Here is a 15,000-nt window from a genome sequence, read left to right on the forward strand (position 1 = left end):
ATAGAAATATCTAATCTTACGATGTTAGCACATAAGGAATAATTACTCACTCAATATGTATAGATGTGATGCAATCAATGGGAGTCCCCTGATGTCGATCTGGTCCCCCCCCCCTTGCAATGCCCTCAAAATCCCCCCCACCCCCTGCAATGCCCTCAAAATCCCCCCACCCCCTGCAATGCTCTCAAAAACCCCCACCCCCTGCAATGCTCTCAAAATACCCACCCCCCTGCAATGCCCTCAAAATACCCCCACCCCCTGCAATGCCCTCAAAATACCCCCCACCCCCTGCAATGCCCTCAAAATACCCCACCCCCACCCCCTGCAATGCCCTCAAAATACCCCCCCACCTCCTGCAATGCCCTCAAAATACCCCCCCCCCCACCCCCTGCAATGCCCTCAAAATACCCCCTCCCACCCCCTGCAATGCCCTCAAAATACCCCCCCCCCACCTCCTGCAATGCCCTCAAAATACCCCCCCCCCACCTCCTGCAGTGCCCTCAAAATACCCCCCCCCCTGCAGTGCCCTCAAATTACCCCCCCTTACCCCCTGCAATGCCCTCAAAATACCCCCCCCCACCCCCTGCAATGCCCTCAAAATACCCCCCCCACCCCCTGCAATGCCCTCAAAATACCCCCCCCACCTCCTGCAATGCCCTCAAAATACCCCCCCCCACCTCCTGCAATGCCCTCAAAATACCCTCCCCCCACCTCCTGCAATGCCCTCAAAATACCCCCCCCCCCTTGCAATGCCCTCAAAATACCCCCCCCCCTGCAATGTCCTCAAAATACCCCCCCCCCACACACACACACACACCCACGTACGTCCAATGTGAGGACTCGGCTCTCATTGTCCTAGAAATCCTCTTGTCCGGCTTCGACACAAGGGATCTCCTCTGTTCCCGTGGTAAGTTCCAACGTGTATCTGGAGTCTTGTGGAGGTGGGATTACCACAACGACCCTTTGGGCCATTGTGAGAGGTCGGGGTAGGCGGAGGCCTGCCCGACCTCCCTCGAGTGTGACAGTCAGGGGTCACCCTTCACCACTCAGGTCACCCCCTTCACTGTTATAATGAGAAGGAACAGCCCATTAGTATGCAGGTTAATTGATACTCAAGCATCTGGAAAATTAACAATTTAGATTATTAATTTGTGAACAAGTCAAGCTATATATATTGTCTTTATCCCAGGCAAATTATATTGATGGGTATAATGTGCTCGAAGAGGAGAATCTGTGCTTACAATGTCGAGTGCTTTGGTAACCAACCATGGGTCACACTTAAGGGTTTAATTAATGACTTACTTAGCTCACCTTCCCGGGCACGGGCTCAGTACACACCACTTCTCTAGACAACATTTTCTCCTAATATTGACCAAACCACACACTAGAAAGTGAAGGGACGACGACGTTTCGCTCCGTCCTCACAATCGACTTGAGAATTGTCCAGGACGGACCGAAACGTCGTCGTCCCTTCACTTTCTAGTGTGTGGTTTATTCAACATATTTTAGCCACGTTATTGTAACTCCTCGTCTGCTTTTTCTCCTAATATTTCCTCCCTCTTCCTCCTCTATAGCTCGAGAACGACCTCTTATGTTCGCTATTGTAGGAGACCATTATTATGTCCCTGTCCTGGCACCGCTGATGCCAAGACAGCGGCATCAGCAGTGGTTGGGCACCATTCCCATCCTAAATCCTTATCCTGATCCCCCCTTCCCAGTGCCATATAGTCGTAATGGCTTTTTCCCTTGATAATTCTCTTTCCCTTCCCCCCATCCCACCCTTCCCTTACAGAACAACTTTCTCAAAGTATCCCAGACACCTCTACGCTGGTGCTCTCGACCTGCCGGGTGTTGTTTAATATTAGTGTGGACGACCTAGCCACCATCCCGAGATACTCCCGGCTTCTTCAAGGAATTTTTCATTAACGGTGGTAATGTATGTACCAAGTATGTTGGTATTGTACCAAGTATGTTGGTATTGTACCAAGTATGTTGGTACCAATACCGTCAAGGGTCTTCACATGCCCGGGGGTTCCACCTCCATCACCCCCCCCCCCTCTCTTGTTACAGCTGATCCACTGCCATAGTGTAACAACTAAATTTTAAATTTAAATTTTGCCACGAGGGGCGAGTTTATTGGGCAGCGCCACTCATCTTGTGAGTGGACACACCGCCATAGTGACAGTATTGGGCAGCGCCACTCATCTTGTGAGTGGACACACCGCCATAGCAGCATGTACAACACTCCCCAATAGGAAGAAGTATTGGCGAAAACAATATTTATCTTCATTCTTATCTACACCCTTCACCGGTGCTGTGTCACTCTCGCGGATGTGTCTTGGGGGATGAGCCGCCTCGCATGTGATCCGCAATCCCCTACCAGGCGACACATAGGACACTTCGTTCAGTATTTGTATAGAAGCATCTCTGGACATCCGTCGGTTCGTTGGGCGATTCATAAATTCGTTAAATTTAACGAATTCCACTAGCTCGGTTAGTGTAGAAGAAAACTAGGAAGTGTGACTTACCTCCCTCGGAGATCATGGCAGATAATTCACTGATATAAACGGAATTCGATGTATAACAAAGTGAATAAATTCCACCGGGGAAAATTATTCCTTATCAGGTACTCGCAAATTTACATAAAGTTCCACAGTGAATTGTTTACATCAAGTGCCACAGCGAATTGTTTACATAAAGTTCCACAGTGAATTGTTTACATCAAGTTCCACAGTGAATTGTTTACATCAAGTGCCACAGTGAATTGTTTACATCAAGTTCCACAGTGAATTGTTTACATCAAGTGCCACAACGAATTGTTTACATCAAGTTCCACAGTGAATTGTTTACATCAAGTGCCACAACGAATTGTTTACATCAAGTGCCACAGTGAATTGTTTACATCAAGTGCCACAGTGAATTGTTTACATCAAGTTCCACAGTGAATTGTTTACATCAAGTTCCACAGTGAATTGTTTACATCAAGTGCCACAGTGAATTGTTTACATCAAGTGCCACAACGAATTGTTTACATCAAGTTCCACAGTGAATTGTTTACATCAAGTGCCACAACGAATTGTTTACATCAAGTGCCACAGTGAATTGTTTACATCAAGTGCCACAGTGAATTGTTTACATCAAGTGCCACAGTGAATTGTTTACATCAAGTGCCACAGTGAATTGTTTACATCAAGTGCCACAGTGAATTGTTTACATCAAGTGCCACAACGAATTGTTTACATCAAGTGCCACAGTGAATTGTTTACATCAAGTGCCACAGTGAATTGTTTACATCAAGTGCCACAGTGAATTGTTTACATCAAGTTCCACAGTGAATTGTTTACATCAAGTTCCACAACGAATTGTTTACATCAAGTTCCACAGCGAATTGTTTACATCAAGTTCCACAGCGAATTGTTTACATCAAGTGCCACAGCGAATTGTTTACATCAAGTGCCACAGCGAATTGTTTACATCAAGTTCCACAGCGAATTACCAGTAATTCTACACTTACGCAACTCCCCCCCTCCCCCCATACATAGGTCAGAAGCTGCCTGCAGACTCTACTTCCCTCTACAGAGTTCTGGTTCGAGTGAAGACATAGGATCCAAGTCCTTTTGAAAGAACCACTCACGAGACATTTCTTAAACGACCATACTACTGTGGCACGAGGTTAACGAGTGCCAACCCTCAGCACGCCTTTGAACTAGGTCAAACCTCTCCCTCCCCCCCTCCCCCTTCCCCCCCTTCCCCCCCACTCCCCCTTCCCCCCCACTCCCCCTTCCCCCACCCCCCTCCCCCTCCTCTCTGCTGGTGTTAATTAATAGTGGCCATTACGGTCGACATTTTAAGTGCATACGCCTGGACCAGTAACCCAATACTGGCCCCAGTAACACTCCCCTCTGTTCTTTCTGTCCGTTCTACACACATGGAGAACAGGCGCGTGTTCTCAAATGTTATTTATATACAGGATTTGATGAATATTGTAACAAAGTTTCGTCAAACTAGACTCAACAGTCTGGGTAGATTTCACCCTGTATTGTAAAAATTAGGGTGAGATTGTAGGGAGTATTAGGCAACCTGTCTGCACCCCCAGCAACTGTAACCTGGACCTAGATGACCCAGCCTCACGCCCCACTGTGGTGATGGTCCCTAGATGACCCAGCCTTACACCCCAGTGTGGTGGTGATGGTCCCTAGATGACCCAGCCTTACACCCCACTGTGGTGGTGGTGGTCCCTAGATGACCCAGCCTCACGCCCCACTGTGGTGGTGGTGGAGGTCCCCAGATGACCTAGCCTCACGCCCCACTGTGGTGGAGGTGGTGGTGGAGGTCCCCAGATGACTGCTTCACGCACCATCAACAATGCTGGAGGGCAAGTGAACCCTAACAAACACGGTGGTAAATTCAGCCAGACTCCTCCCCCTGGCGATTCGCTCCCACCAGCGCCTCTTTGTGGACAGCGTTCGAGGACCTCTGAAATCCTGTGGTTTGCGCTACAGGTCGTGTTGGACCATGTCACTGGATTGTAACCATGATATATATATGTGCTTCAGCCTACAGTTTAGACCTATTGTCTTATGTATGACCCTCTGTCCTGCGTGACAGTGAATACCAGCCTTATTCTCAATTTAATAAGACTATCAAAATCCTCAGATTAGGCAAAATTGTAATTAATTTTGTCAATAAAGACGTTAATAATAATAATAATGTCACTGGCAGGATATATTTGTGGTGGCGCTGGATGCTCTCGATATCTGCCTCCCATAACGCCAGAACTCCTCGCAAAAACCTGCAAATTGAAACGCACGTTAGTTAATTTATCCTTGGTTATTACATATCATTAAACACCTGTTGTTTTCGTACTACAGGTGTCGCGAGTCATCATCTGTTACCGTCCATATCGTCTCAAACATCTGAGATAATATTGAAGATGTATAAAATCAAACACCTGCATCTCTAAATGCCTGAGACACACGCACTGCCAACTGCACCACGATGGGCTAGAGGTTGTGCGTGTGTCCGAGAAGTCCAGAGACGCAGGTTCGATCCCATTGTATGGTCTCCCTATTCTCACACATATAACACGTTCTTACGAGTTCACTGTATACCTGTAGCCATTATCAACCTGATATGTTGCATCAGATTTCCCCCCTCCGTGTAAAATATTAAGAGTCCCGTTATCAAATGGTATCATCATTCCCATTATCAAGTACAATCATTCCCCCTCCCCAGGTGTTGAGGTGTTGTAACCATTGTCACCATTCCCCAGGGTGGAGTTCACAGTGGGCGGAAGGTCGGTGAACAAGTTCCGCATGATCGAGCGACACTTCTTCAGAGACAAGCTCCTCAAGACTTTTGACTTTGAGTTCGGCTTCTGCATCCCCAACTCCAAGAACACCTGTGAGCACATCTACGAGTTCCCCACCATACACCCTGACCTCGGTAAGTGTTGGGGGTTGGGGGGAGGGGGGCGTTACCTTAAAGTGTTTCCGGGGCTTAGCGTCCTCGCGACCCGGTCGTCGACCAGGCCTCCTCGTTGCTGGACTGGTCAACCAGGCTGTTGGGCCTGGGTGAGGGGTCAACGTACGAGGGGAGGAACATGGGGGGGAATGACATGGGAAGGGAAGGGGAGGGGGGGATAGGGGCTAGGCCAAGAGTGAGGCTACATATTTTGTGCATTCACCTCTGGCTCTGTCTGGAGGAGAGCCAAGTGAGGGAAAAGGAGGGGAGAGAGGAAAAGGAGGGAGACGAAGGGAGGACGAGGTAAAAGGAAGGTAGACGAGAGAGGAAGGAGATTAAGGTAAATGTGAAGGGAAATTATGGAAAGGGGGGAGTTGGGAAGGTGGGTAAAGATGTGAGAGGAGAAGGGGAGAGGGACGGAAGAGGAGAAGGGGAGAGGGACGGAAGAGGAGAGAAAAAGGAAAGGTTTGTGGAGGGCAGACGAGTACAGAGAAGGGGACAGAAGACGAGGTACAGGAGAGGAGGGAATTGAAAGATATCTCTCTCACCCTCTCCACCTTCCTACCCCACCTCTCATTCCCCTCTCCAATTATCTCCCCTCCCCCCTCAAGACTTCTTGAGTTAGGGTTGGGACGTCGGGGATGCGAGGGAATGTGGAAAACTAAAGAGACTAAAGGCAGAGCCCAGAAGCTGAAGCCCGAGCTGCTAAAAATAGCAGTGTTGAAATGCTTTGAGACAATCGTGTGACTGGCAGATCATCTTGCATTAGGCTAAGGGACAGAAGATTTACTGGAAGCTCAAAGAGATGTGAACCCTGTAGCTTTACTGTGCCACAGAGCTCAGTACCCTCCGGTTTGACCATTACTGTTGTAGTACCAAGCCGAGAACTTTTTAAAATATGTTGAGAACTTTACTCACGGAACTCTTATTTATATTATATAAAGGCGTCAGTGACCCTATAGAACTATAGACCCTATAGGCCATAGACCCTATCTCTGACTTCAGAGATATGACAAGAATGGCGGAAATGAGAGTGGGAGCTGGGAGTGGCGGTGGGAGTGGGAGGCGGGAGTGAGAGGTGGGAGTGGGAGTGAGAGGTGGGAGTGAGGTGAGAGGTGGGAGTGGGAGGCGGGAGTGAGAGGTGGGAGTGAGAGGTGGGAGTGAGAGGTGGGAGTGAGAGGTGGGAGGTGAGAGGTGGGAGTGTGAAGTCTGCCAGACCTGCCTGATAACCCAGTCTTTATCGTTCCCAGACGCTCTCAAAACGAGACAGGGAGACAGTAAGGCTTTGTGCATGGACGGGAGAGGGGCAGGGAAAGAGGGGCAGGGGGAGAGGGGTGGGCAAGGGTTGTGAGAGGGGGGGGCAGGGGTTGCGAGAGGGGGGGCAGGGGTTGGGAGAGGGGGGCAGGGGTTGGGAGAGGGGGGAGGGCAGGGAGAAATGTAGGCATGGTCTGAGAGACTGACGGAGGAGCAAGAGGTCAAATACTATTGCCTTATGAGGATATGTAAATATTTCCAGGGGCAACTCTGCCATAGTTTTGCCATATACCTCTATACATATCTTCTTGCCATATACATTCACTATGTATATTGGATTAAATTCCTTATTTGTGAGGTACAGGAAGCCTATTAAACTTACCTAGGCCCGCCTACACATGAGATAGTTGAATCGTGAAAACTTTGAAACTTACCACAATTACCTAACTACCAGAGACCTATATACAAGGTAGCCGAACAGTTGCATCAGATGTAAGGCAACATGCTCTATCAATCTCTGAAGAGAGAGAGATTGACACCACAAAAAGCTTACACTAACCATTTACTCCTGGACATAGTTCAGGATCAGACTGAATATACACAGAATACACCTCTGTATATATAGTGTGTGTATATACACTATATACAGAGGTGTATATAGTGTGTGTTTATATTCATCTCTCCCAGCTTTTAACTTACAATCCACTTATTTAAAAGTTGCCACAATGTGTGTGAGTGCGCGCGTTTGGGGGGCTATTTACCAACAGTTCTGTACATCATACATCAACAGACCTGTGTGATAAACGTCAGTTCCGCCGCTGGAAGTAATCAAAGAGAATTGTTTTGTTTTGTGCTATGTTTGTATTTGCCGATATTTTCTAGGTGGCAACTCGGGCGGGGAGCGGTGTCAGAGGCCTCCAGGCGCGTTATCAAACGTTCCTTCCCACGCTATTTTGTTTCGTTTTTCTTCCCCGTATTCTTCTATTGTCTTTCATGTCCCACTCTCCTGGGAGATTTTTCCTCCCTATCGTAACTTCTTACTTTCTTCCTCTCCTATGTTTCTCCACTTTTCTCCCTATACGTTCTTCCTATTTACCTCCATATTCTCTCCATTTTGTTTTCCCCTTGCTCACTAGTTACATAGACAGGTATAACACGAGATAGTCAAATGATAAGGCATGGACCAGGAACTACATTTCGATCCTGCAACCTCTAATGCTAATTTAGAAAAGGGAACTATTATCGCAGGAAAATATGTTAATTGGAGACATGATCACAATATACAAGATTCATTGAGGCGCTGACAAAGTGGTCAAAAATAAAATATTTAGTAACTGTGAAGTCGAAGGGGCATAGAGCGGGAAGTGGAAGTTCAGCCGAGCCGGTGAGGCAAGGAATCTGTGCTTCACTGTCAGAATAACAAGAGAAATGTGGTAAAAAGTAGAGGTATTTTGAGGCTGACTGTAACTGTCGACCGGTGAGTGAAAGGTGGAGCCTAGGAGCTGGAGCTCGCTATGCAGTCACATATAGATGAGTAAACACACACTCTTGCTTACCTTCCAGCTGGTCATCCTCGGTTTTCTTTCCATACATCCCTTGCGTACCTCCCTGTACTTTTCCGTTCCCCCTTCCTATCATGTATATATCTCCTCTTTCACCATTCTTCTCTTTCTCCTTCCATAATTACCTCTCATCCTTAGTACGATCTTTGAAGGCAGGTTAAGGCTATTACTGTTCATAACATTGTATCGTTTTAGGCATTAATCTTTTCATTTTGTGACTTGTGTACTAATTACATATTTGTCTGTGATCGACAGCTGAGGAGATGATCAAGAACCCGTTCGACACCCGCAGCGACAGCTTCTACTTCGTCGACGACAAGCTCATCATGCATAACAAGGCGGACTACGCCTACAACGGCGGCCTCCAACAACAGTAGTGGAGCTGAGGGTGGTAGTGCCAGCTCCTCCAACAATACCAACTGCTTCTCCTTCATGTCCACCACCACCACCACCAGCTGTAGCACTACGCCACCAGTTCCTCTTCCACCAGCTGTTGCACCAGCGCCTCCACGACCAGCTCCACACAACGTAGAGGACTGGAGGTTGTCTCAACCCACGAGAGCCTCCATAAACACTGCCTCCACCAATATCCCTCAATATCTGCTTCGTCCCCAAACTTCAAGACCTCTACCTCTCCTGCAAAAAAAAAAATCTTGATCGAGTTTCCCCTGAAAGAAAAAAACGTTCTCAGATCTCCAGCAGTAAAGGGGGAACTATTGCAACGCTGACGTCTCCACCACCGTCACCACAACCTCCACCGCTGAAGCCACTGCCTACACCTAACCCGTCCTCTTAAAAATAACGTCGTTAGGAGAGGAAACTTTCAAATAACATTTTTCATGACGTTTTGAAATTTAAGGAGAATTTCCTGTCCATCTAACCTATCAGAGGACCCTTAACTTACTGTTTTGGGGGAAAAAAAATCCTAAATTTATTTTCATTTTTTTTTATTTTGGAATTACGTCCATGATCGGTCATACGGGCAAACGGCCAAAAGCGACGTAATTTTTAAGAGGACAGGTTTACAGACCATCATCCTCCACAGAATAAAGACGAGAGCAGAGTAACAAACAAGAACATGAATAATAATTAAGGTTCAGTAAGACAGCGTCTCGGAAGAAGGACAGGAGACGGAAAGAGGGAATATAAGTGAAAGTGGAGACAGAGGAATGTGAAGAAACTAATGTTTGATGGAGTGCTGGGGAGAAGGGAAGGAAGGAAGGAAGGAGGGAGGGAGGGGAAATAAATACGAGGATGGACGAGTGATAGAAGGGAAAAATAAATTATGCTGTGGTACAGAGATGGAAAAGGGGGTAGAAGAGGACTAGCAGAAGTCAACCCGTTCTCGCAAATTTAATAAGTCAATATTGACTTATTAGTTGCGTGCATAGGTGACATACTAAACATAATAGTTTCCCTTGAAAAGCTTCATAGAAAACACCGACCTTACCTAACCTACTTAGTATGTTAAAATAAGCATCTTATAGCTTCGTAATTACAATTGTTACTTAACCTATTATAGGTATAGGTTAGGTAATAATTGTAATTACGAAGCAATAAGATGCTTATCTTAACATACTAAGTAGGTTAGGTAAGGTCGGTGTTTTCTATGAAGCTTTTCAAGGGAAACTATTATGTTGAGTATGTCACCTATGCACATATTTAATAAGTCAATATTGACTTATTAAATTTGCGAGAACGGGTTGCAGAAGTAACACATAGTGGAAAAACAAAAATTCAATCTTGACAAAAAGAATAATTCATAATTAAACAACAGATGATAAAGGAATGGATATACAGAACAAGTGATAAAAAAGCTAAAACTTTGAATAACAGAAAACAAGATGATGCTCAGAAGATAACTGGACTCTTAGGAGGAATACAAGATTCTTCTTGAGGTTATCTTGAGATGATTTCGGGGCTTTAGTGTCCCCGCGGCCCGGTCCTCCGTTCCCAGGAAGCAGCCCGTGACAGCTGATTAACACCCAGGTACCTATTTTACAGTTAGGTAACAGGGGCATAGGGTGAAAGAAACTCTGCCCATTGTTTCTCGCCGGCGCCCGGGATCGAACCCGGGACCACAGGATCACAAGTCCAGCGTGCTGTCCGCTCAGCCGACCGGCTCCCTTCAAGATACAGTCATTATGGACGAAACAGAGTAATAATCCCGTTGACGGGGGGACAGGATGCCTGGTCTTGATCTTACAGAGGTCTCCGCTACGCCAACTACTCATCTTCTCAAGGATGAAACCTACACCAGTTGTCTAACTACCAGGTACCTTTTCCACACGCTAGAGTGAACCAGAACATTAGGTGAAAGGAAACGTTGCCCAACCATTTCATTCCTGTTCGAGGATTTGGGCCCATGACGGCTGAAGATGTTGCCTTGACACTTTGAAGCATCAGTGATAAAATTAACGAATAATTAAGAATAAAGAAAATATAGTTTAGACTTTAAAGCAAGGGCTCTCCCCTTTTATTAAAGACTTGACAGTGCTGGGTTGGTGTGTAAGATACTTCCTGGTTTATAAGGGGGGGGATGGGAGGCGATAGAACCCTCCCGTTGAACCAAACACGAGACTAGATCTTGCCATTCTAAAATCAAAATAGAGATGATGTATACGCAGAATTATTTCCACGTCCGCACAGTGTTAAGAGTTCTTCGGCACCCAGTGTGTTGGTCAGAGGAGGGAAGGGTGATGCGTGCTGTTGCAGCGGCTGTGGGTGCTGTTGCAGCGGCTGTGGGTGCTGCTGTGGCGTCCCATCACTAGCGCGGAACTCTCCTCTGGAGGCAGCAGGTCCAAGCCAACTACTACAGTACCATCTTGGGCTATAATAAGAAGAGCTGTGTTCAGGAGATGTATTATCAGAAATAGTGGAGATGCTGGCTACCGTATTCTCAAGGTACTCTCATAGGGGCAGTTGGAGAGGTCTCTTGTTCAGTTTGTTCAACTTTTGGAGGTCACGTAGAATGGCATGAATACTATTTCATTTTTTGTACTCGTAGTCTTGGGACTTTTGAACGCTGATGGTACCACCGAAGGAGGCGGGCCTTTCATTTTTGGTAACGACCAACAGCAGCAAAATATGTTTCGCTTTGAGGTAGTAAAATGCGGAAAAACCCGTTGGATAACATACAGGAGAGGGAGAAGAGACGCACCTGGCCGGTGATAAAGCCAGGGACACCGTCTGTGTCACTCAACACCAATTCTCGCCCACTTTTGGTTGACCGGAATAGCCAGTGTGACAAATCCACGATTTCCATCTAATTCACGATATTAAGAATCGTCCCCGTCCCCCCCCCCCATCCACACCTATTTCAATCACTTTAAATTAAAGTGTTGCTATCGGTACATATATATATAAACTGCTTCAAGATGGCTGTTATAACAACGGTCGTCAGACATTGGTAATGATGGAAACTGAGCGATTGAAATTACTTTTTATTTTTAATTTTATTGTCGAGCCTAGGCCAACTGTCCCCTCCCTTTCTTCCCCTATTGATATACGAGCATCAGCCTAGGTTACCCCTACTGACTGGACGTAATTACAATGGGGGCGGGAGCAATATCCTAGCAATTTCTTTCCTCTTTGTCTTAAACTCTCATTAATTAACTTGAACACCACCTCAGTCCTCTGACTTTCCCCTCGCCTCATCCTAACTAAACCCCTCACTTTTCTTCCCTCGTCTCCTCTCCATCACCGCTCCTCCCTCACAGTAGCGTTCTTGGTCCTCCCATACCCTCCCTCCCCACACACCACGTCATGTGAAGTTTGAACAACAATGTGATATTGAACTAAAATTATTCAGTATATGGTTTAATAGTGTACGTGCTTGGCAAATGGATCCTCACACCGCTATTTTTTTAATGTAATGACCAGATTTATTAAGCTTGTGGCTTTTGTTAAAAACCAAAAAAAGGCATATATAAAGACACTTGTAGACGCTAGGTGATGACACAGCTCAATAGTATATATACAAAAAATTTACATATAGACTTTGTCTCACATTTGTATCAAACCTGTTACATTTTCTATTTTTAATTTCGGCTGCATAATTGTGTTCAATTTGAATTTTTGTTGTGACTCACTACACGAGAGTAAATGAGAAAACTGTTTACAAAACAGCATAATGTAATCCCTCGAATGTTTTTATAAAGCGCCGAGGTATCACCCCCATGTATGTTTTGGCCGAGTTTCTATGGCGTTGACACGAAATGTATTCCTGTGTAAATATATTTATTCATCACCAATGGTTTCTTGTTTATCCTAAACAAAGAAAATTATAATTTCTATATTTATATAGAAATGTTATATATATATATATATATATATATATATATATATATATATATATATATAATATATATATATATATATATATATATATATATATATATATTATATAAATAATAAATGCTTCAAGAAATTATAAATAAATAAATGCTTCTTAATGTAATGCTTCAAGAAAAATAAATAAATGCTTCAAGAAAATTATATTATAAATGCTTCAAGAAAATTATATTATAAATGCTTCAAGAAAATCTCTAATGTCTATATTTCACAGTATTTTACATAATTAAAAATATAAATACATAAATAAGTAGAAAAGTGTGAATGGAAAATACACAAGCCTAATGAAAATATTAAATAAATGAACAATAACATTAAAATATAGAAATCAGAACAAATGTCAATCACTTGAAAGTTAGTGCGATGTCAGATGTGGACCCGGCGAGAGGTGACCCAGCTGCCAACACACTGATATGCTCTCATCACTCTCTTAACAGGTTCGTATCCTTCGCCGCTCTAGTTTTTTCGCCTTTATCATCCTACTTTTACCCTCCCCCCCTTTACCATCAGCGCCCGGCCCCTCCTGCCTACCGCTCTGCCTCCCTCCCCTCAATCCGTCCTTTTCATTGGCTGCTATAACACGCTCCCCCCCTCAATCGGCCGCTCATTCCCCCCCACTCAGCCCTTTCAACCCGCTACTACCCTTTCCCTGCTCTACTTTTCAACCGGCCACTACCACTACCCCCCAACCCCGGCCCTTTAACCGGCCGCTATCCTCCTCCACCCGGCCCCAGGTCCACGATAATCAGGGCCAACTAAGGAAGATGGTGGGTGACATTTATCTCCCCGAGCGACCCCGTTATTCCTCCAGGCATACTTCCCCTTACTCGCCTTCCTCCCTCTCCTCTTCCCCTCTCTATTAACGCCCACTTTCCCGCATACCGCACCCCCCCTTTCTCAATGAGATAAGGTAGGGAAGGAGACCTGCTGAACAGGGAAGAGAGAAAAGGTAAATTAAGATATCGTGAATAAATGAAAATGAGGGATAAAGAAAAATGAGTGAAAATATGTAACTGTATGGCAAAACAAGAAGGGGGTCGTCAAAATTTCCCCCTCTTGCCGGTCGGGCAAGCGGACATGGGTGCCGGTCAATGGGTGCCGGTCGGCCAAGCGGACAGAACGCTGGGCTTGTGATCCTGGGTTCGATCCCAGGCGCCGGCGAGAAACAATGGGCAGAGTTTCTTTCACCCTATGCCCCTGTTACCTAGCAGTAAAATAGGTACCTGGGTGTTAGTCATCTGTCACGGGCTGCTTCCTGGGGGTGGAGGCCTGGTCGAGGACCGGGCCGCGGGGACACTAAAGCCCCGAAATCATCTCAAGATAACCTCTCTTGCCCCCTAGTAGAGGCAAACCACCCTTCTTTCCTCCCCCCCCCCCTTTTCCACCTCCACCGCAACCTGTCCTCTTACAAAAAACGTCTCCTTTCGATCATATGCGTTACACAAGGCTAAAAAAAAATGTCGTACTAGAACATGGAAGCGGCTGGCGAAAGTGACGTACTGTCCCGTTTTCTGTTTTGGATCCTCTGGTAGGTTAGGAGAAGACTCATTAAATTGACAAGTGTTCTTGATGTTGGCAAACTTTAGGACCGACTGCCAGCCACCCCCCTGAAGACCACATTATCTTGCTGACTAGTCTTTCTTGTCGGTGACGGCAAGTGTGATGCCGCCGCCCCTCCCCCACGAGGCCGGGTTAGACAATGACTAACAGAGGATTTCTAAGGATCCATGTAAAGGACTAATAGCCAAGATCTAAACTGTCTTTACAGTCATCTGTATAGTGTACAAATGACACTATATACATATGAATGGGTACATATACAGATGTATATATACCCACTTGTACAAGAATGTAAGAACTCTTGTATATAAATAAAAAAAAATAAAAAAAATCGATAAATATGTCATATTATAGACTTTCAAAACTACTTTTGCCTCCTAACTTCCCCACAACTTCAATTTACTTCAATTTGACACCTGTTTTGTTTTCCCAATTCCATTTGATGCAACAGTCATCATCTTGTACTGCTCGTGTCAGCAGCCTCGCCAAATGTTTATTTTGTGACCAGGTGACAAAGTTCCATCATCTGATTCACATTCAGTAGGGTCCCAACGGGTTGGTTGATTGGTCTTGGTACACAACAAACATCACATCGATCGTTAAATTCCTCAGCCAGCATGAGGCTGGAGACAGTCTTGGTTCTCCTCAGCGGAGGGAAGGTAACCCCCCCTCCCCTCAACCTTTTCCCAGACCAGCCAGAGAACACTCCCATTTTCCTTCATAGATATTTCATGTGCTTTGTTTACCCATCATAAAAGCACCAGGCCCAAATGGACCTCAATATAGCATTTCCCCAGTGCTTAGACTA

General features: G+C 45.6%; 1 protein-coding gene across 1 annotated transcript in view; it reads left to right on the forward strand.

The window, feature by feature from the left end:
- The window catches only part of unc-119 (unc-119 lipid binding chaperone), a 143,523-nt gene extending 130,991 nt beyond the window's left edge, over positions 1 to 12,532 (forward strand). The window contains exons 5-6 of the mRNA XM_069313230.1: positions 5,273 to 5,445; positions 8,535 to 12,532. Of these exons, the coding sequence (XP_069169331.1) occupies positions 5,273 to 5,445; positions 8,535 to 8,656 (295 nt within the window). The 3' untranslated portion in view covers positions 8,657 to 12,532. The remainder of the gene's footprint in view (positions 1 to 5,272; positions 5,446 to 8,534) is intronic.
- Positions 12,533 to 15,000: the final 2,468 nt, after the last annotated feature.

This window comes from Procambarus clarkii, chromosome 75, assembly GCF_040958095.1.
Source record: "Procambarus clarkii isolate CNS0578487 chromosome 75, FALCON_Pclarkii_2.0, whole genome shotgun sequence".
Taxonomy (NCBI): Eukaryota; Metazoa; Arthropoda; class Malacostraca; order Decapoda; family Cambaridae; genus Procambarus; species Procambarus clarkii.